Genomic DNA, 23,310 nt, shown 5'->3' with positions numbered 1-23,310 from the left:
AGTAAAGAGAGTTCTTTTTTTAATTTTTTAAATTGATTTTATTGAGCTGTACATTTTTCTCTGCTCCCCTCCCGTCCTCTCCTCTCCCCTTCAACCCTCTCCCATGGTTCTCATGCTCCCAAAGAGAGTTCTTAAATTGAGTTGGTGTTTCGTAAAGATAGGCAGAAGTCAGGAAGAAATCTTTATGAGACAAAGCCAGAAAGAAAGGACTCAAAAATCACAGGTGGAAGAGGAGACATCATAACTGATCCTACAGAATAGAAAGGAATATAAGCTGCTACTGCGAATGACTAGACACAAGCAAACTGAGTAGTTTAGCACACACAAGTAGATGTCTTGAAGCATTCAATGCACCAAGGCTAAGTCAGGATTTAATAGAAAACCTGAATGGCTCTTAGACTGGCATGGAGTTTAAATTAACAATCACACGCTCTCAATTGAGAAAAACCTGGGACCATGTGGTTTTACTAATTGGTTTTACAGATTTCAAAAATTTAAAGAAAAGTTAATGCTAATTCCTCTGAAAATCTTCCAAAATATTTGAAGAGGAAGGAATGCTTCTAAATTTATAATGTAAGACCAGTGCTATCCTGACAAAATATTACAAGAAAACTACAGGCCAATATTCCTGATAGACAAGATTCAAATGTCATTAATAAAATATTACCAATAACAGTGCAATAGGTAATTGCAGTAATTCTTGGGATGCATGGGCACTCCAACATATAAAAATAGATTAATGCAATTAATTAATGTATATGAAAAAGCATATATGTATGTATATATATATATATATATATATATATATATATATATATATATATCACACGAGAACCCAGTGTATGCAGAAATGGCATGTGCCAAAGCTTAACACCCTCATATAGTTAAAAACTCCCTGAACAAACTAAGAACAGGAGGAAGGCACCTATTTATCACAAAGGCTGCACCTAAAGAACCCAGAGCTAGCTACACATCCAGTGGTGAGAAACAGTGAGATCAGAAAAGGGCAAGGATGTTCACCATCACCATCTCTACCTATCACATACACCATGAGGTATTATTGCCATAGTGATAGGCAAGGCAAAACAAAACAAAACAAAACAGAAGATTCCAACACAAAGAAATAATAAATTCAGTAAAGTTTCTGTAGGTTTGCGTGTGTATACATGTGTACATGTTTGTGTAGGTAAGGAGTCAACCTTGAGTGTTGTTCTCAAGTGGTATCTACCTTGTTTTTTTTTTTTAACTAAGATCTCTTATGTGACCTGAAACTCTCTAATTAGGCTAGTTGGCTGGTCATCGAGTCCTTGGGATCTATCTTCCTGTCTCCATCTCCCCAGCACTGAGATTACACGAACACATCACCAGGTAGGGCTTTTTAAATATGGGTTCTGAGATCTCGGATCCTTATACTTTCATAGCAAACATTTTACTATCGAGGTCATCGCTTCAGTCTTACAATATTAACACACAGAAATCAGTGACTTTTCTGGACTTTAACTGAGAGCTACCTGAAAAAAATTAGAAAAAGTTGTCACTTAAAATAACATCAAAAAGATATTCTTCTGTACTCATAGACCAGAGCCTAGACTAATCATCACCAGAGAGGCTTTATCCAGCAACTGACAGGAGTAGATGTAGGGATCCACAGCCTAACATTAGGTGGTACTGGGCAAATCTTATGGAAGAGGGAGTAGAAAAACCGCAGGAGCCAGAGGGGTCAAGGGCACCACAAGAAAATGGCCCACAGAATCATCTAACCAGGACTCATAGGGGCTCACAGAGATTGGATAATCAGAGAACCTGTATGGTTCTGACATCGGTCCTTTGCCTATGTTATGGCTGAGCAGCTTGGTGTTCTTTGTGGGACTCCTAATAGTGGGATTGGGGTTGACTCTTCGGTCTGCCCTTTTCTGAAGGAAACAGAAGAGGAGTTGATGAGGGTAGAGGGGAGGTAGGGGAGGTAGAGGAGCTGGGAGGAGAAGAAGGGGAACCTATGGTTAGAATGTAATATATGAGAAAGGAATAAATAAAAACATAAAAAGAATAAAATTATAGAAAGTTACCTAAAGAGGCAAAAAACTTGTCTACTGAAAACTGTAATACATTAGTGTAAGAAAATAAAAAAGCCATGTGTCCAGAGACTGGAAGATTTAACACTGTTAAACTGTCCATTTTACCTACAGCAATCTACAAATTCAGTGCAGCTCCACTGCTTTGAAAATGTCATTGGAATTTTATATAGATAGAAGAAAACATTGTAAATATATGAAATCACAAAAGACCACAAGGAACCAATCAATCTTGAGGAAGGAAAAAAGTCTGGAGAGACCACCCTTCTTATTATCAACATATATTGCACAGCCATAGTAAATATGCTTTAAAAACATAGTAAAAGTGTGATGTTGGAACAAAGAGATGGGCATGAACAAATGGAACAAAATAGCAAGTACAGAAAAAAAAAACCTCATGTATATACAATCAGCTGATGTTTGACAAGGGCTCAGCATACAGAATGGGGGAAAGGATCACAGGTTAAACAAACGGCATGGGAAAATTAGCTATACACACAGAGAGAGTTAGATTGCACCAGTCTCTTACGCCACACAAAAGACACTCAAATGGATTAAAGATTCAAATGTCAGACATCAAATTTTAAAGCTCCTAGAAGAAAATATAGGGAAACAGCTTCTCTCTCTCTCCCCCCCGTCTTCCTCTTTCCCTCCCCTTCTGGCTCGTGTGTGTGTGTGCGCATGTGTGTACACACACACAAATACATGAGGATGGCCACACCTAATGCACGCGTGGAGGCCAGAGGCTGACATTAGGTGTCTTCTCTACTGTGTCCCATCTTATTGTTTGAGAGAGGGTCTCTTACTGAACCTGGAGTTCACTAGGTGGCTGGCCAGTGAGCTCCCAGTGTCTTCCTGGCTCTGCCTCCCTGTACTGGGGTTACAAAGCACACCCTGTCATGCCTTACTTTCTTTGTGGGTACTGAGGATCTGAGCTCAGTTTCTCAAGCTTGAGCATCCAGTGCTCTTCCCTACTGACCCATGTCCTCGGCCCTAACGAACCACTTTTATAGCATTAGCTTGGGTAATGCTTTCATAAGACTGACTCCAGAATCTAAATCAACGAAGGGTACTGTCTCAAACTAAATCTTTCTCCATAGCAAACAACAAATGGAAAAGGAAGACAAATTATGGAAGGAGAAATTGTTTGCAAGTTATCTAGCCAATACAAAGGTTAAAATGTAAGCCAATAGGAGACACTCCTACAACCTAACAGCAAGGAAAACAATAACAGCAGCAATAACAAACCTCCGCATTACAAAGGACAATCTACAAAGTCCAACATATATATGAAAATGCCTGAAATCACAAAGCCATTACTGAAATGCAAATCAAAACCATACTGAGCTATTACCTGTTACTTGGTAGAATGGCAATTATAAAACAAGCAAATGAGCAACAACAAATGCTCACAAGAACATAAGGAAACTGGATCTCTTACGCTCTGTTGGAAGGAATGCAAGAAGGTAGACCACATTAGAAAATGGCATGAAGGTTCTTCACAAAAGCAGAAGCAAAACTATCATGTGACCAAAGCATATCCCTCTCCAGGCACACCACTTGGGAATCCTACAGGTATCAGAGTCAGCATAGAATAACGATGTTGAATCGCATGCTTACTGTAGTATTATTCACAATGACCAGGTTACAGAATGAGCCTAGGTGTCCATCAAGAAGTGAACAAATGAAGAAAATATGGAGTGTGTGTCCAGTAAGCTTTATTCAAGCATAAAAAACAAAATCAACTAATCTATGTAGAAAGTAGAAAAAGACAAGATCTCCTGAGTACATTGGGAGCATAGGGATCATGGCAGAGGACAGAAGAAGAGGGAAGAACAAGGGAGCAGAGAAAACACAATTTTAAAAAAGTAAAAGAAAATGGAAATAGATGTGCAATAATTAATTAATGAATTAATTAAGAAGAACAAAGTCAATTCGTTACCTGGAAAATGAATGTAACTGGATATCATCATATTAAATTAAATAAATCAGATGTGGAAAGACATTTTTCTTTCATATGTCAAGTCTGTATCTTAAAGAAGACATAGAAAAAGAATGATTAGTATTTGGAAAGAAGAAGGGGACAGGGAAAGGGGAACAAGATACATTAGTTGACCATGGCCACAGTACATGACAGGTATGTGTTAAAGTATAAGAAGGAAATCCATTATTTTGTACAATAGATGTACATTAATTAAAAAGGCAAAAAAATTATAAACAGAATTAGTATAAGATCCAGTAAACCTACTCTTAAGTATTTTGTCCAAAGGAACTGAGAATCCTAAATATCAATGTAGGGCTATTTATGACAACCAAGAGATAGAAACACCAACTAACAAATGAATGGATTTAATATGTTACACACACACACACACACACACACACACACACAGACAGACATTTACACACACACCCCAGAATTTTGTGCAGCCTTTTAAACAATAATTATGCAACACTGATCTATCTTTTTATGATATATTTATCTTTATCTGCTTGTGGTATATTAAATAATCTAGTCAAAGAAAGACAAATACTCCGCATACCTGAGGTCTCTGGACTCACACAGTTGGCACCGAGACGAATGGTTTCTAGGAACAGGGTAGGATGGGGATGAGCAGTCATTTGTCAACAGGCACACTCTCAGTTAAGCAAGGAGAGCAAGTTCTAGAGATCTGCTGTCTGGCATTGCCCCACTAGTCCCTGACACTGCGTTTTCACTGCGACATTCCAGGTTGGGTTATGTCTTATATGTTCAAATAAAAGGAAATACAGGCAACTGAAGATTTTTCTGGCATTTAGAATAACAATTCTCATCGTTGCAGCTCTCTCTTCTCATGAAAAAAGGCTTCCATACTTAGGTTAACAAATGAACTCCATCATTATCTATGCTTCTTGTTCCCCTTTCCTTGTGTGTCATTAAGTACCAAAGCACACACATTGGAGCGGCTTCACTGGCTTCCAGGCAATCCGTCAAGACTGGCAGCATTGACTCCCGGAATGGGGAGTTTATCACTGTATCTCAGTGACACTCAAGTCTACCTGTGGGGAGAGTCTTCAGAGGGCACAATGTCCCTTAAGAACTACTCTTTATTTCTCCACATGGTGCCACCGTCCTCACTTTCATTTCCTTGTCGTTGTCTAGACATGGGTGTGACATGACACCATATAGAAATAATCCAGGTTCCAATTGATAATCCTCATTATTTTAAAAATAATTTGCGAGCAAGTCTCTAAGACTCTTCTCTAAGGGAATTTCAAGGTAACTCGGCATGTAAAGACACCTGCTGTCAAGTCTGATAACCAGAGCTTAATTCCCAGGAACCACACGGTAGAAGGAGAAACCAATTTCCACAAGTTAGTTGTCCTCTGACTTCCTCATGTGAGCGGTGCATGCAGGCACACACACACACACACACACACACACACACACACACACACACACACACACCCCACTTAGAATAAACAATCCAACAAACAAATGCAATAGAAAATGTAAAAGAACCTTTTTTAAATTTTGAATATGGAAAACGGAAGACCTTTCCCTCCTCTGGCCTCATAAGTTATAATAAGCTTGGTCTGTTGACACTAACCTCTCCTGGGCATATAGATTAAAGAACAAAGCCCCTGTGCATGAAAAGACAGGGATGAGAGATGGAACAGTCTATTGAAACAGCGTTCTTCCAAACAGACAAGTTTGCAGTCAGCGCAATATTACTCTGTAACAGGTGGCACCTTCAGTCGGTTCGAACAGCAAACACCAGTGCACACATTGTCTAATAGAGTTAGTTCTAGGCGTGGTGAACGTGGAGCTTCAGACTCAGAATCAGGTTATAGGCAAGGCTTCACAGAGACTGTAAACTGTAAAGACTGGGCTGGCGTTGGAGAGTAGACTCCCCCACACTAGCTTGCATGGCTAGTGAGTGGCTGGAGCCAAGAGCCTCCCAGTGTAGAGCTGTCTTCAGAACATACAACTTTCTCTAGGGTAAATGACCCAGGAGAAGGCACACCGCCTCTCATGATTTTATCTTCAATGTTGATCCATTCGTACCTCGTGCCTGCTCTGCTAGAATCAAGTCTTCATATTTTCCCACAGCCAGGAGGAGGGTACCAAGTCTTTACCTCTCAAACGAAAAATTATCAGGAATTGTGTGACTTTTAAAACTATGATGCTCTCGGGCCCACAGATTAATAACTGTCATTTTTGTCTTAGCTTGATTTGATTTTCTGTGACTTGCAATCCAATATTCCTGGACAACACCAATTCCTGAATGTCCTATTTTGTTTTGTTTGTCAACTTGATACAACATAGAGTTATCTAATAAAAGGTGTTTCTAGAAAATTGCCTACAGGCAAGTGGGGAGGGAGGGCATTTTTTTAATGATTGATGTGGGAGGGTCCAGCCCAATGTGGATGGTGTTATTTCTGGGCAGGTGGTCCTGGGTTATATTAGAAAGCAGGCTGAAAAAGCCATGAGGGGTAAGTCAGTAAGCAGCGTATCTCCATGGCTTCTGCTTCAGGTCCTGCCGCCAAGTTTCTGTCTTGAGTTCCTGCTCTGACTTCTCTTAGTGATGGGTTGTGACCTAGAATTGAAATAAACCCTTTCCTCCCTAACTTGCCTTTTGATCATGGTGTTTATCACACCAATAGAAACCCTAACTAAGACACCAAGTCACTAGGAAAGCTTCCCGCAGTATTTTTTGTTTATTTATTTTTGTCTAGTGGACTTCCCTCATTACAGGCAGAGGTGGGTCACACTCACAACTCCACAGGTCTTTAATGGTATTGCCTGTTGTCAGCTTGACAGGGTCTAGAATCATCAGGCATGAGCTTCTGGCAATGCCTAAGAGGGATTATCTAGATCAGGTTAACTGATGTGGGAGACCCACTTTAACTGCCAGACTGAATAAAAACAAGACAAGTAGCTGATAACCAGCATTCATAGCATCCGACTTTGGCTGGTTCCTGGGGAGTTCTCTTCTGCGGCCAAGACTTCCCTACTTGACAGAATGAATTTTTGATCTGTGAATCAAGAGAAACTCCTTTGGTGAGGGCATTTTATCACAGTAATAGGATAAGGATTTAAGATAACCTATCAGTGATATACAAGCTAGTATTGTAGATGGCAGAATCTTTGCAAATAGAGGAGTTATCTTTCTGCCCAGCCTGTCTAGAACTCTATTTTACAGATAGGAGCTAGTACTTAAAGTCGTGGAGGGACCTGTTATACTATCTGTACCCATTCCTTCCCACTCTCTGTCTAAATATCAAATCCACAGATCTTCAGTAGAGGTCAAAATTTTGTATCCCTTGAAGTTTTTATTTAAACCATCAAATTTGTATTCTTTTTATTTCATTGTCCTTGTGTGCTCATAGCATTAAAATTCTTTACTTTTATCTTTGTGGGGTTTCATGAATTCAGTACAGTCATCACTGTCTTACAAACTAAAATTCTGCTATTTAGTTGAGGGCTTTAAAACAAAAATTAAATGTATTTTTGTATACATTATTTCATGTAATACACCTCAATTTTTAGAGAAATGTAATACAAATATTCCCTTGAATTTCATTTAGATGCGAATAAGCTGAAACCAGAGGTGAAAATGATGTGCAAAATGTTGCATGAACGATTGCTTTCTTTTCATTCCATAGGAAAATGCTTTGGAATTAAGAACAAGTCAGAACAATGAGGACCCTAAGAGAGACATACATGGATCTAATCTACATGGGCAGTAGAAAAAAAAAAACAAGATCCCCTGAGTAAATTGGGAGCATGGCGACCACGGGAGAGGGTTGAAGGGGAGAAGAGAGGCAGGGGAGGGGAGCAGAGAAAAAGGTATAGCTCAATAAATTCAATAAAAAATGATAAGGAAAAAAAGAGCAAGTCTGGAAAAATGATTTTTTTCCCTTTTCTTTTGGTTTTACACTGTGGAGGGAGACAGACAGTGCACGGGGTTCATAAAAACTAGACCAGTGTGACATCCGTGTGACACATTTACAACCTGGGATTTCATTTCCAATAATGAATATCAAATCTAAGGTCTTGCATATGCTAGGCAAGTGTCCTATGATAGCCCCAACGTGGTCAATGAGATTTGATATTGATGAGCAGCCACAGTGGGGTTGGTTGGTCAGGAAACCTCTTAGGGACACACTAGGAAGACTTTGATGGCATCGATCAGCTTCCTTCTCCAGGTCCGCCTGTGCATTCTTTCACTTGATCCACATGCTGGAATGTGAGAATGCTTTCCCCACACCCCTTTGCTGGAGCCCACTTTGGCTGTGCTTACAGTAATGACAAGAGTTTCAAAGTCGAAGAACCCATAATGTCTCCCAGGCATACTACAAAGGGAATATAAGTCATTAGATAGTAGGATCTGGATCAGGGCCAGGATAACTCGACTCTTCTTGTAGAAGGTGCCATGGGATCTATAGTGATGGCAGGTGATGGGGGAAGCCTCCTCTATTTTATGTCTTGTCTGAAAGATGATAACCATGATAATAAATTTAGTGCCACATTCTTTACAATGCGTTCATCTGATTCCTAGAACAAAGCCATAAACCATAATGGGATCCATGATGCTTTCAATTATTTGACATTCATTTCTACCCTTCACTCTTTTTCTTTTCCGACAGAATTGGGATTTACGGATTCTACATACTTTCTGTCGTGATGGGAGAAAGGTGGGTCAAGGGACACTTTAGATACTAAGGGAAATTGTTCCTATCAAAATTAAACCGAGGATCTCTAATGGGGGGAGAGACAAAATGTTTTGGCCATTGTGTCTGCTATAAACATCCAGACATTTTGCAACACACAGTCTGCTTAGGGGTACCCCAGATTCTTTTAAGAGTCATGGGTGATTGAATGGTATTAACACCCCAATTAAGAAAAGTAATTTTTATTTGTTAGCAGTTAAGGTATGTTTGTAGCTCTGACTTTCTTTCTTTCTTTCCATTTTTTTTTTTTTAAGTATGAAGGCATTTCACAAAGTTCTGGGGATGTTACACTGAAATCCAAAGAGGCTGGATTTCGAAGGGAAGGGGAGGGAACAGCGTCTCAACACTGGTGATTTACTACCCTACTTATTGGGTTGTTTGCTTTGGTTTGGTTTTTGGAGACAGAGTTTCTCTCTGTTGCCCTGGCTGTTCTGGAACTCTCTCTGTAGACCAGGCTGGCCTTGTTTTTAAGGCTAAAAGAGTTCTTTTTCTTCCTTCATATTTTCAGATACTATAAACACTTGAATGCCAGATTCCTACCAAATTCCCCCGTCATTGTTTATTCATCATTCAAGAGGAACTGGACACAACTCAAGTCAGATTTAAGGAGCTGTTAATGCAGACGAAATGTGAAAATGCGCAAACCCACTAAATTCCATCTGCACCATCAGAAGCCATAGTCCTGCATTCTCAGTCCTCCTCGCCCCCTCCTTCTCTTCTTCCTCTTCTTTGAGATTTGTCACATGATCCATTGAAGATTTCTTTATGTTTCCTTACCTCTCACCTGAGATACCGTACCTGTGAACAACAACAGCCTTCCATCAACAACTAATGGTGCACTCAGGAAATGATGAATTAAGACCGTGGAAAAGAATCCTGTCTCAGAGAAAGCTATTGGGCTAAGATCATGGCCATGTCTTGGTCACCTTTCTTCTTGATTTTGGTTGTGAAAAAACCCTTCACCTGGAAGCTTGGGAAAAGTGAGAAGAAAAGAGGAGGAACAAGGCTCTAAAATAAGACTTGAAAATAGACAATCTTGTTCTGTTTCATAAGCTTCCAGAAGGCACTTAGGAAAGAAACTAAGATTTAGTGGGAAGAAACTGTAGTGAAAGGAAATGAATACACGAGACTGAGAAAAATAAGCGATGGGGATTTCTAACCAGGAATCCTGTCTACCTGCCCTATCACGGAGTGAATCGATTATGCTAACCCACACTTAAAAGCTGCTAGGAAGTTTATGGGCAGCCCAAGAATAGATTCATTAACATTGCTTGTAGTTTATTCTACACTTTTTGGGGTGAGAAATTGGTGAGAGAGGTACCGAGTAATTGGAAAATATTGATGTAGATACTTCATTGGTCACCCCACTTTGAAACAATCTGAAGGAGGAAATATTCTGTGTTTGGGTAGATTGCTGATGGTAGAGTCATATGTGTGTGCTAACTGAAGACACCCTAGTTTTAATACTGAGAAAGGCTTTTACATGGTTATAATGCTCCCCCCTATTAGGGAGGGAATCATGAGTTTGTACAGATACAAGCACATTTCTAGGCAGAGAGCACCGTTTCTATCTCTTAAAACGGAATCATTTACAATAAGACAAATCTGCTTTTTATAACAAAAATGGAGGGGGAAATGAACATAAGCTAAACGTTCAGCGATTCAGTCCCTAACGGTGACTTGGACATCAAAACTAGTTCAAACAACACAACTAAAGTGTATTCTCAACTATTAAGTTAGCTATGAAAACCAGAATTTTCTGATTTGGGGACTTGGGTCTAGAGGGGGTTGGATCACAGACTGGCCACAGTGGCTTGGCCATGGCTTTGGGTTCTTGAAGACCTCACAGATGAGAAGTAACACCCAGGGACAAAATTATCAGCACTTTTTTTTTGTAGGAGTCCACGGAGCTTGGTACTCTTTGAAATTATACGGGGTTTGACTGACTCCCCCAAACCGCTTCCAATAGCTGAAAAGCCATGTTCTCTAGCCCCCCGAATATGAGAGAGTAGATGAAGCCTGCTATTGGTAGGTAATGTGATCTGCCTTTTGTAGCAAGCCAGAAGCCAGATGTCCCCTCCCCTTTGATCTGAATAACACTTTAGACTGCAGACAATAAGATTGGTTTTAAATTTATTGTCTCTTTGATTTCTGCATTCTAATGCTTTTTAAATTCTTTAAGCAAGACAAGGCTATATATAGGCAATTGGGGTGGTTCAACGAAGGCCAAAACCTTGCCAGTAGCTTCTGAGCGGGGCCAGGCAGTTCCGTGCACTCTCTAAGGAAACAAAGCCGCCTTACTTGGGGGCAGAAACTTCAATCCAGTCATTTTACCCTGAAACAAAGATTCTGGCTTTTAGTCTCAGCCATAAAAATGCTCCCTCCAGAACATCCCTCTTAGTGAAGCACCGAAGAAGTTTGATTTAAGTGAAGAAACTCCAATCTGAGCCCCTTCCTCAGCTGCTAAGCCACTGCCCCTCTGTGAACAATTTCTTCTTGTTCTTCCCAGTGGCATAGCCTGTGTCAGCCACCAGGTGAGGCAGATAATTTCACTGTGCCTGTGGAATTGCGAATGTGAACCCGACTTCATTCAGGGGGCCAGATATGAGGAGTTAAGTAGCCTTTGGGAAGCTCTCTCAATGATTGTCACCAAGCAATATAAAGTAGGCTCCTAATTGAAAGGCTGAAGCCATTTGGCCCAGTTTCCACTCACAGGCGTGTCTAACTACAAATGATAGTCCCCCAAGAAGTCAGTCCATTCTGGGTAGAATACTGGCTGCTGGTGGGAAAAGGTTCAAGTCTCAGCAAGCTTTCATTGTTTTGAGCCAATCAATGCTTCCCCTTGTTTCTGGCTCCTGCTCAAGAATAGTGGAGAAGCTCACACCAACACACCATTTAAAAGCATCGCCATGGTCAAAGACTTACCTGAGCCCAGTGACTACCTGCAAAGCAGTTTGTATGGTCCCACCCTTCATATTTTAGGATGAAGTTGAATTAAAGGTACCCAGAGGTCTGACAGGCACCATCTTTAGTCTGAGGCAAAAGAAAATCTTTCCAGACCTGGGCACCCCTTCCTGAGGGCTTGGCTTTCTTATCAGACTTCATCCCAGCCACCTCTGCTCCTACCCCTGGACTGTGAGCAAGATAAGACTGTCTTTCAAAAACCTTTACAAACAGATGTAGCAGTTACAGCACAAATCCTGTCCTGTCCACCGGGAATGCCCTTCCAGCTTCTTTCAGAAGACAGGCTTCTAAAGCATGCAGTTCAGAGGAAGATGAGAAAACAACCAACAAAGGCTGGTCCCTCACCCCACCCCCTTGCTTTCTGGGGTGCAGCTCATCTTTGAATGTGGGAGCGGAGTTCAGTCTGACCTCTTATGTCAACACATCTATCAGATGTTCCAGACAGTTTTCAATCAATTCCTTGGATATCAAGTATTAGGCTATAAACCATTTCTTTCTACTTTATGGTTCTGAAACATGAACTCCGACCACAGCTAAAGCTTTTAAGTCTGCTGTTGAGGGCTGCCAAGAGGAGCTCTTCGCCAACCTGAAGGGCGATCGGGAGAGGTGACGGCTCCGGAGGACAGCTCTTCTGTTCACTGGATCATGCGTCCCCAGGACATTCTCTCAGCAACGTTTGAAGTTTTGAAGAAAATCCAGGGCTCAAGCTGTACGGGTGTTTCATTCAGGGCTGAGAAACTTGGTCTTTTATTTTTTAGCATCTTAACAATTACACATCTTCTCTTCATCAACTGCTGCCTACTGCAAAGAATCTTCTCTAGCCTAGACTCACAGCCACCTTGGGCATATGGTCACAAGCATAAATATTAAGAAGGCAATGTGAGCTCATGACCATCTCGTAAAATAACAACAGCTAGTTCCACCCCAGAACCTGGGACCACCACAGTCACGGAATTTTGACCAGGTTATAGCACCAGAAATGAGATTTTTCTCTTGTGGAACGGGTCTAAGGTCCAGTCAGAAAGCCATGTTACCGCCCAGTAATCATGCCACTATTGCACCAGTGAGCATCTCTTGCCCAGCAGTTTGGTACGGCAACACGCATGGTCCATCCCTGGTCATCCCTGGTCATCCCTGGTCATCACTGGTCATCCCTGGTCACTACTGATGGATTTTCTCCTCTAGGAAACTGCACAGCACCTCTCCGTACTATGAAAGCTGGCAAGCAGGGAGGAAGTTTCCAGGTGGGTTTCAGGTTGGTTTCTCTGTTTCTTGCAGCCAAAGCACCATCTATATACACTACGTTGCATCAGGGTTTCTATGCTGCAAGCTGCCGATACACTTTGGCGATAGTTTCCTCTGTGGTGCAGACACTCTTTAACCACATATTCCCAGTTGTCCATTCCTGGGGCTATTTTCTGTGCTACTGGAGTTTTTCTTAGAAAACCTTGCTTGTTCCAATCCTGGGAGTGTTTAACCCACGCTTTCTTCTCCCAGTAGATATGTTACTATGAAGAAGTGGTACTTACTAGTGTGCTTGTTAATTTTCTAGGCCATTCTAAATGACAATTAAAAATCACCTTGTTGGTTGTTTCTACAAATATTGTTTACCTTGCATTGTATTCCAAAGCCTCTGTACACTTAAAACTAATAATTTGTCTAGAGGTTATTTTGTATTTAACATGTGCACAATGTTATCTATGGGTGAATTTTATTGCTTTCAAATTTTTACTTGTATTAATTATTGACATCATTAAGACCTTAGGAAGACGGTGACTAGAGGTATCAGTGGCATCCTGGCCTTGCTCTCAGCTTCACTCAAAAAACTTAAAAAACATTTCACTACTATTTATAATATATGTTTATGCTATTTTTGATAAATATGTCCTTAGCATGTTTATTCTACTATGGTAAGAATATATTCTTTATAATCAATTCTTGATAGATTTTATGAAATGTTTTGTGGGACATCAATTAGGATGAGCACTTTTGCCATTATCCCAATACTATGGAGGATTAAATTGCTCAAATTTCCAATATTGAACAAGTGTAGCCTTCCTGGAGGTTTCAATCCAATTTATGCACGGCGTATTCTCTTTTAACATATTATCTGGATCCAACTTTCTAGGCCAGTTCAATATAATGAAGAAAACACGCAGGCAGAGAGCTTTGGTTTCCTTGCCAAGAGAGTAAGACTCAGTCTTGATATATTTCATAATTTGGGTGTAGTTTTCAGTGAGCCCACTGAACTTCAGTGGTTTTCTAGAGATAAGATTTTCTCCAGGGTCTCAACAATTCCACAGCTTAGTGATTCTATAATTTAGAAGGTGTTCTAGTATTTTAATATCTGGGCATTGATGTCACAGCATATAATGCGGCACATTTTGGCAAACATATAAAAAACTAACACTGAACAAATGAGCTGATCAAAAACAATTTCTGTAGAAGTGATTTTTGATTTAAACTGTGGGCTTTTATGTTACTTATAAAGCATTGCTATACTTTATATCATTGCCCGAAAACAACAACAACAATGAAGAAACAAAAACAGAAAGAAACCTTGTACCTCTGCTTGCTGCCAGAACACATGTAACTATATTCTGTTACATTTTCCTGGTATATAACTTTCCATCTGTTACTGGAAGTCACCAATCCTCCTGTCTCCTCCTTGAGAAACTTATGTTCTAGTGATGCTGTTTTGGATAAAGCCTAGCTGGGTTTCCATCTTTTGTTAGTCTTAACTGTTTAGCCAGACTGTCCTTTGTTGATCAGGTGGATGGGGAGAAAGGGACGATATCTGATGGATTTACAGAGACCTCACTCTTCAACTCTGCTTCCAGCAGAATTCTTGGAAATGAGCAGGAACAAACGTTAGAAATGAGCGCATCAAATGGCTGCAGAAACAACATCTCCATCACACACCAGAGGGACATGAAACCAAGATTTATTAAAATACCCTTAACATATTCACAAGTAGTGCAGTGAATGCAATTCTCTGGAAATTCAAAAAAATAGTGTTCTGTCTCTTAAAACAAATCAACAGCATATCAATAGGTTAGGATAAATATAATCTATCACAGAGATAGAATTTCTTTCAATAGACAATCTAAATTTTTCTAACCAATATATATTATGTACAAAAATACACTTGATATAATGATCAAGTAGTGTCAAGAAGGAAAAAATTATATACACACATATTTTCATTATGTACAAGTCAATGTTGGTTCCTTCACCTTTTCTTTTTAAAAATAAATACTTCATTTGGTTGCAAATTACATTTAGAACATTTCTCAGTGTTGGTTGACAAAATTAAATATGCAATTAGAAATACATACTATTTTTAACTTAAAGGGAAAATACCCAAATTCAGTTAGCTTATTATGCTTACAAACATCCAAGAACATGGAAAATAAGGTTTCATGTCTATAAAGTGCTTCTCCTTGCCAAAGCTATCTTTATTTTATTGGTTAAAGTTCCTTAAAGTTACACCTGATGAATTGGTCTAATATTTGAATAGAAAGACTGGATTTTTAGCAGATTTTACCAGGGCAAAACACTCAACTCTGCAGGACATGCTTGCATTTCTACGAGTGCTTTTAAGAGCATAACAGTTACTGTGAATCTGAAAAGAACCACAAAATGTCAACATCCCAGCTCAGATTGTGGTAGATGTTTGAGTCATGAGCAATAGTAATAATGGAGTGGCAATAAGAAGTCTGAGGGTTCATAATGTTTGCACAGAGGTCAATTTGTCCAGCGGCACAGAAAGCTGAGAGCCCAAGATTCCGCCTGGTCATAGCTGCTCCAACGGATCAAAAAAGTGTTCTCTAATTAGACAGTTTGAAACTCTGCGAGAGACCAAGAACTAGAACACCCAACCTCTTTAATAAAGCAGAGCGAAATGAAAAAAAAATGCATTTTCCACCTCTTTTATGGATTTTCCCCCTCTTTGCCTAAGTGATGAGGTGATGGTGACATTAACAAGAGGCAGTCTCAGCAGTGTGTCTCACTCACACAGGCTCCTTGGTGACAGTAGTGCTCTGTCCAAACACTGGAGGCTGAAGCACACGGCCTGAGAGGGCTGAGGGGCCCTCAGTGTCTGCGCTGGAGAGGACAGAGTAGCTGGGTCCAGAAGAAGCTGCAGAGGTCCCTTCGGAGGAGAGGGGCTATGGTGTGGGGAGGAAGTGAAGATGAAGCATGGGATGGAGGAAAGCGAGATGATGCTAGCTGCTGCTGTGGCTTGTGAGCAGGTAGAGAAGACACAGAAAGGTCCTCGGGCAAGTCACCCTTGTAACAGAATCTGAAGCTGGACATTACTGAGCTAAACATGGGTCAGCACAAAGTCTGTCGCTGAGCTGTATAACAACACAGGACACTCCTATTTGCCTAATACAAATGGCCTTCATTTCTATTAAAAAATGCCCCTGGTACTATCACGGCAAAGGCTATGTAAAAACACTGCACTGGGTTCGTTCAGTTTTTCTTCTCTCCTGTTTCCTGGTTTTCCTCTGTCATCCCCTGCTGCTTGAGATCCCAGAAGGTGGACAGGAGATACTGCAAAAGTCAACCGGAATCTTAGGAAGCAGCTCCCATGATCCCAGGTGGTGCTAAGAAAACTAAACCAAACAGAGCCAAACCATAAATGAGTTAAAGCGACTTACATTTCTGTGGCATCTGACTCATATTAGGACGCTAACTGATTTCAGAGTTTCTAGACATGCAGGCCAAAGCTTATTTTCCAGGCAAAAAACCATGATCCCTAAATCAAAGTCCAGTGAGCCTGCTTCCCACACTAGTCTGGATTATAATTCACAGACGGAAAACACTGTGATGAATTGATGACATGCTTCCACTAAAGGCTCTTAAAAATTAGCCAGGGTCTAATTTGTAAACGCTCTGCCTTTCGGAGACTATCTTAGATTGTTCCCTTAAAGGGAAACCCTTTTCCCTTAAATCACATAATCCTCAAAGATTACGCACACAGTGGTCAGTGGGCCAGTGAGGCATGGTATTTGTGTCTCAGGAAGTTGGAAAATAGTAGAATTATAAAATTAACGATTTTAAAAGAAACCTGTGCCTCTGGTAGACTTCACAAACTCTATTCAAATCACTGCAGACAGAATCACTTCAAGACCTGGGTTTGTTTCCAAGAGTAGTGAATGCCTTCTAGGCTCTGTGCGGAACCACTATTGAGACTGATGGTCAGACATGAAAAACTTAGGTTGTATCCAGAAAGAGCTGGTAGGAAAAGGAGGCAGGAGAAATGATTAAGAGCACTTGCTGCTCTTGCAGAGGATCCAGGTTCAGTTCCCAGCCTCCACGTGGTGGCTCACAACTGTCTGTAACTCCAGTTCCAGAGGATCTAACAGCCTCCTACTAGCTTCTGCACTGGGCACACAGGTGGTACACATACATACATGTAGATGGACAAACATACACTTAAAGCAAAAATAAGTACATCCTTCTAAAAATGAGGAAAAAAACGATATTTGTAGCTCATAAAACATACCTACAATGTAAGTATTCTAAACGCTCTTTGGCCCTTCAACGGGAGAGCAGGACAATTTGTGCACGCCCTATGCACCTTTTCACACCTTAAGGTTATAGACTAGAATTAAAATTCATTCCATGCATTCCCAGAGTTGTTCATTTTTGAAATCTATCAGTCATGCTATGGTGAGGCAGAGTAACTTCCCTGGGTGCTCAGTGGTCTATAGGGCTGGGCTTTTGTTTGAGAAATATCAAGTAGGGAAGCCAACTTAGGTGAACAATTAAAAATACCTTGCATTATAAGGTGGAAGTTGAAGAAAACCCTGGAAGACAACAGTGGAGGAGAGCAGGCATGACTTTGGCAAACAGCTCCTGGTATACACTCAATTTCTTACTTGATATAAATATAACTCATTGGAAACCTACACTATTTATGGGATGAACATTCTCTCTAAGACGTTTTTGCAGCTTCTGAGGTGGGGAACACAAGAAGTTCTAAGGATGACACTCAGCCTAGGTGACAACCCTATTGAATGTGGTAGAGCCTGTCTGTTCCCTGGGGTGTTCATTTCCACCTGAGCCTACTGACTCATTTGTGTTTTGACAGCCTGGGGCTGTCATGTTTCACAGGAACCATGAAAAAATACCATGGAAGCATGGGAGCGGTCGAATCAGACTCCAGTAGATTCCTTAGATAAGATGAAAATTATCTGAGGACAGGGCGTAGTGTGAGGTATGTAGTGTGTGGAGTTTGTGGGCTTAATTTGTTCCTTAGGAAAACAACCCAGATGAGCAAAACGGAAAAACAGAGACAGAACTGAAGTTAGGTTAGTCTTCTTCAGACCGTGTGTTTGATAACAACAATATGGAATAAAGTGTAGGGCTCGTGTGAGCGAAAGACTGAAACAAAGAGAAAAGCAGAGAATGAAAGGCCTCAATGGCACTGGTCATCTCTAGGCTGTCTGAAGATGGGCTGGGCTGGGCTGGGCTAGAGCGCAAACGAAGGCCAACACGTTCCACTTAAGGGCAGCATATGGCTTCTTTTGCTTGTCTAGTTTTTTTTTTTTTTTTGAAACCTGATGACACCTGAAGAGACAGTCGGCGAGCTACCATTTTAATGTGCCCATGTATCCAAGTAAGCTGTTAAGTATTCAAATTCCCCAAGTGTGATACAAGGCATTGCATTGCAACAAAGGAGGCTACTGAGCTGGTCTCGTGTGAAATGCGCTGAGACTCTTTCAGATTCTCCACTTTCCCCGCCGAGTGTTATCTTGAGGGAGTTTGGGAGATTGCTCATCCTTGAGGAGGGGAGTGAAGAAGTGTGAATTTCATGAGAGTTCCCTGCAAGGTGTCAACAGCTGACTGGGAAGCAGGAACGAGGGAAGTAGCTTGGTCACATACAGCTGTGAAACTGAGCCTGGTTGTGCCTGGGTCCGAGGGCCACAAGCATTAAGAACAATTGTGTAAGACTAGAGGGGAAGAGCTGCGGAACTGAGTTTTGGGGGTGCTTTTCTTTAGGTCCTTTCTGTATGGGTCATAGCTTCTAAGTGGCTTTCCATTGCTGGAAGATGAAAACCTATCCAGTGCTCTCTCCCTTTTGTGAGACATAAATTTCCTTCACAACTCTATCAGTTTGGGAAGGGACTCGGTTCACCTGTACTGCAGATGTCCTTATGCAGATGAAGTAGCTAACCTGGGTGACAGATCAGTTCACCCTCTTGCAGGGTCCCTCAAGCCACACGAGCTAAACTATGGATTTTGATATTCATGGTCTTCTGATACTCCACTCACTTATAAACTCCCCTCAGGGGAATCCAGAAGATCCGGCTCTAGAATGCGTGCCTTTCTCTACGTGGCTTTTTAGAGACAATCTGGACTCTTTCAAACCCACTGTAAAGATAGCCGGACATAAGCTGCGGCTCCAGGCAGACGGCTGGAAGGTTTGTGGGTACTCATCACAGCCATTAGGTTTCATACCTGCTTAGTCAGGACTCCTACCACTTTGGATTTCATAGTATGCTCCTGTTTTGTGATTCAATAATTAAACTTATTTGTAGATGACCAAATCTATGGATGCATGTTTCCCATAATCTTTTGGTACTTCCCCCCCCCTTGATAAAGGCAAAGTAAAATGAAAATGAAAATCAAGGAAAAAAAAAACCCCATACTTTCTACTAGCAATTTTTAACACAATTTAAACTACTCTGTAAAATAAAATATTTGGGGGGAAGTATACCTTTCGATTTTTTCCATGTATCTCGCTGTATCATGTCCTCGCTTGCTTTTTAAGATTTATTTTAATTTTTAATTATGTGCATACATATGTGTCTGTGTGTAGGTTTGTGTATGACTGTGTGTGCATAGTGTCCATGGAGGACAGAAGAGGATGTCAGATTGCTCGACATAGTTATAGCGATTGTGAGCCACCCAACAGGGGCAATGGAATCCAAACTCAGGCCATCTATACGAACAGTATGTGCTCTCAACTACTGAGCCGTCTCTGCAGCATCCTTACCCTGGCTGGTTTTGTCTTTGACTTTTTAAATGGTGGTGGTGGGGGGTACTAAAAAATAGAGTTAAGATAGTAGAAAACAAAAAGGTGTGTCCCTTGTCCCCCACCCCAGTATGGTCTGGTTCTCAACAGCCTGGAGGATCTGCTGTGTTCTGGGAGGACAGAGAGACAGTGCCATCTGTGATGACTCATGAACGTCTTAGAGACCCGAGGTGGCATCAACCCCACTGAAAGCCTCCTGTTCCACTCATCCCATCCCCAGGACCCATCAGGTGTAGGCTGTGCAGACAGAACGCTGGCATGGCTCCTGAGGTAGAGACAAACTAGCACTTTCCTTTTGCACTTCAGTCCTAACAAGGAGGCCACGGAGAAGAGGATGTCCACAGGTGCAATTTGCCTTGTTGGTTAAGTCCTTTGTTCTTCTTTATAGTTACAACGAGAATAAACAGAAACAATATATAAAAGGCAACAGGAAAAGAACAGCGATGCCAAGACATTCTCTTCATGGTAGGTTTCTTATTTGATTGTCTATTTTGTCTCATCCCTTCATTTTGATTAAAATAAACCACGTGACCACGTCCCTTCCTTCGGGCCACTGAAAGACAATTAGCACCCGCATGGATGTGACTTGTAGGTGCAAGCTACTCTTGCTTTACATGGTTTGCACTGTGCCTGGCTATGGCGATGCTTTCATGACCTTGCATCTATTCTCAGAGTGTCCCTGAGTGGGGGAGGGGGGTGAAGCCTGGCAGGCAGATTCCAGGAAGACATTTAAGGTATCTGGCAAGTTCAAAGGTTTGAGAAAGTTGCTGAGGCAAGAGGCAGGCCCCACAAGACAGCCAGAGGTAGGCAGATCAGCAAGCGATGCAAGATTCTGAGTAACTCTAGACCATCTCAACCAAGAGAAGAAAAGCACAGTCCTTCAGTACATCAAGGCTTAAGAACACAGTCTTCAATTCAATCCTCAGTTCATGCCCAGTCCTCTCGTTTTCTCACCAGGGAAATTCAAACAGCAGTTGTGTTGGGGAGAAAAATGTAGGAAAAGGGTCCCAGGAGGCTTTTCTCTGGATTTAAGGGCCAGAGTGGAAAAACACAGCTTGCCCCTGACAGTCCATTCAGAGGTTAATACTAACACAACCACCTTGCTTGCACTTTAAGGTAGAGAACTTCTTTCTGACCATCACATTTTGGACAGCAAATGGTCCCTGGTCCCTTCCTTCACATGCTTTTGAGTCAAGGCCATGATGAAAGTAGACATTAGCTCTCCTGTCTGAAAACTGCTTGGGAATGGTGGAAGAGACCAAGCAGCAAGTTGTGGGGCACAATGTAGATCTCATCTGCCTGTCTGCTTAGCACTCATTCACTGTCCAAGCTGGATCTGAAGCCACACGGACGCTTGGTCCAAGTCTGTCCTGCCCTGTTTCTAATAGAAGTTGTTACAGAATCTCTAGTGGCCAGGAAGCCATGCTAGCTGTGTGAGCTGATCTCAATGGCCAATGTTCACTCTTAGCATCATAACTTAGTCTCCAAGATGCAGTTTATGGTTATTATTCTCTCTCTCTCAACCCATGGGAAATCTTAATCTCTTTCCTTTTCATTATATTATAATTGCCATTATCAAAAATCACTTCCCTAGTCTGTGAGGTTTAACTCTTCAAAAACAGTTCTGGTAAGTTTCAACATTTTTGTTGAAAATGCCATAGGATCTTGGTACAAGTGGGTCAAGATTAAGACCAATACAAAAAACAAAACAAAACAAAAACCCACAATGTGTGAGGAACAAGGCTTGAGTTCTCTCATGGCAATCACCCCAAAAGAGGTACCTCTTTTTCCATGATGGTTACACACTGGGAAGCTTAGAAATTCAGCATAAACTAAAATGCAAAATATTTTTGGTACATCTTCTGATTCTTTTATAGCATGGGCTTTGGATTTCTATAAGAAACAATTATCAGATATTCCTGTAATATTTCCATACATAGCACTGCATTGTTCCCATGGATTAACAAGGGACCCCTCAAAGGTGGCACAGGGCACTTCCTGCAGACGACCTCCGAAGGAGATAAGCAAAGCAAAAATCTGTAACAGATCTGTCGGGAGCTCCCCTTGGCACTGGTGTCTAAAGGAGCACTGGGCTGTGTCCTTTCACCCTGAACTTTCCTTCTGTGTTCAACTTAGCTGGTTGACACACTGGCTTCCTTCTGACGCAGTCTTTCTTTCTGTTCAAGAAGAAAACAGATCCATTGTCATTTCTACATTTTAAACATTTTTTGTCTCAAGTTCTGGTAACTTTCTCAAATTCTGGTCTAAAATGGTGAGTTATAATTGTACTAAATACCACAGAAGTAACAGTATTTCTATTGTTTTTTTTTTCTCCCTTGGACAAAACGCATCAACCTACCACACAGCGTGGAGGAATATATTCCCAGCTCCCCACTATTGCTCTTTACGGAAGCAAGAACAGTAGCTAATCTTTACGGAACCCCTATTACATAATTGGTACTCTGCATGCCCTTCCCGATGCCTCAAAATAAGGTGGGATTATTATTGCCCTCTTTCCCTTGAAGAGAACAAAAGGAAAGAAACCTTACTAAGGTCTTAGGGCAATGCTGAGATTTAAACCTGGGCCGTCTCCGTCCCAATAATCCTGGGTTCCCAATCATGCAGCAATGCCGACTGTACTATGGTTAATGTTAATTTTCAACTTGACAAGGTCTGGAATCACCTGGGAGCCAAGCCTACTGACACGCCTGTGAGGGTTTAGTTAACCCCTGGGCACACCTCTCACGGATTAGCTTGATTCAGATAACTAACGTAGGAAGACCTGCCCACTATAGGTGCTTCCATTCACTGGGATGGGATCCTGGGTCATGTAAAAGGAAGACAGTGAGCTGAGCATTAGCGGTCACTGCTTTCTGCTTCTTGACTGCGGGCAGAGTGTACCTGGATGTCCTGAGCTCCTGCTTCTGTGACTTCACCACCACGATGGACTATAACTTCCAGCCAGGAGCCAAAACAAACTTTCCCTTTAAGTTGCTTTTGTGGGGTATTTGGTCACAGCAACAGGGACGGACACTAATCCAGTCTGTGGCACACAGGTAGAGAATCACTGTGACCTCTACTGAACACTGGACTCTGGAGGACAACTTTCTCAGACTCAGGGAAGCACAAAGAGACTGGCTGGCTTCCAATATAAGGAACATGTGTGAGGAGACCCACTCCTGTCTGCTCAGGCTTTTTGTCATGTCTTTGCCAAGTGACATTAGGCAGACTGTACATTTTTGCATCTCAACTTTCTTAGTAGCTCCTAGGGGACATCCTGCCTCCTCCTGTGATGGGAAGAATGATGGGGAATACACAGGAATCTTTCAGAAGGAAGGCACCCGGAGATAAGGGAGAGAGAATGGGAGGCGGATATGAAATGGTAAGTGACGTAATCTGCTTTATTCCAAGTGACCTCTGTTGGGTCTGCAGTTTCCACATACGAAAGCATGCTTTATCCCTTCATGCCTACTTTTGTTTTTAAACCACATGGTATTAAGATCGGAGGAA

At 41.5% G+C, this 23,310-nt stretch overlaps 1 protein-coding gene across 4 annotated transcripts in view; it reads right to left on the bottom strand.

Moving 5' to 3' along the window:
• Positions 1-14,686: 14,686 nt before the first annotated feature.
• Positions 14,687-23,310, bottom strand: part of Fmn1 (formin 1) — a 369,449-nt gene continuing 360,825 nt past the window's right edge. For all 4 annotated transcript variants that reach the window (XM_075961724.1, XM_075961725.1, XM_075961727.1 and 1 more), the window contains one exon: positions 14,687-21,977. In XM_075961724.1, coding sequence (XP_075817839.1) covers positions 21,933-21,977 — 45 coding nt within the window. In that variant the 3' untranslated portion in view covers positions 14,687-21,932. The remainder of the gene's footprint in view (positions 21,978-23,310) is intronic.

Source organism: Microtus pennsylvanicus, chromosome 2 (assembly GCF_037038515.1).
Source record: "Microtus pennsylvanicus isolate mMicPen1 chromosome 2, mMicPen1.hap1, whole genome shotgun sequence".
Taxonomy (NCBI): domain Eukaryota; kingdom Metazoa; phylum Chordata; class Mammalia; order Rodentia; family Cricetidae; genus Microtus; species Microtus pennsylvanicus.
The sequence above is the reverse complement of the archived record's forward strand: the minus strand, read 5'-3'. Positions and strand labels throughout refer to the sequence as shown.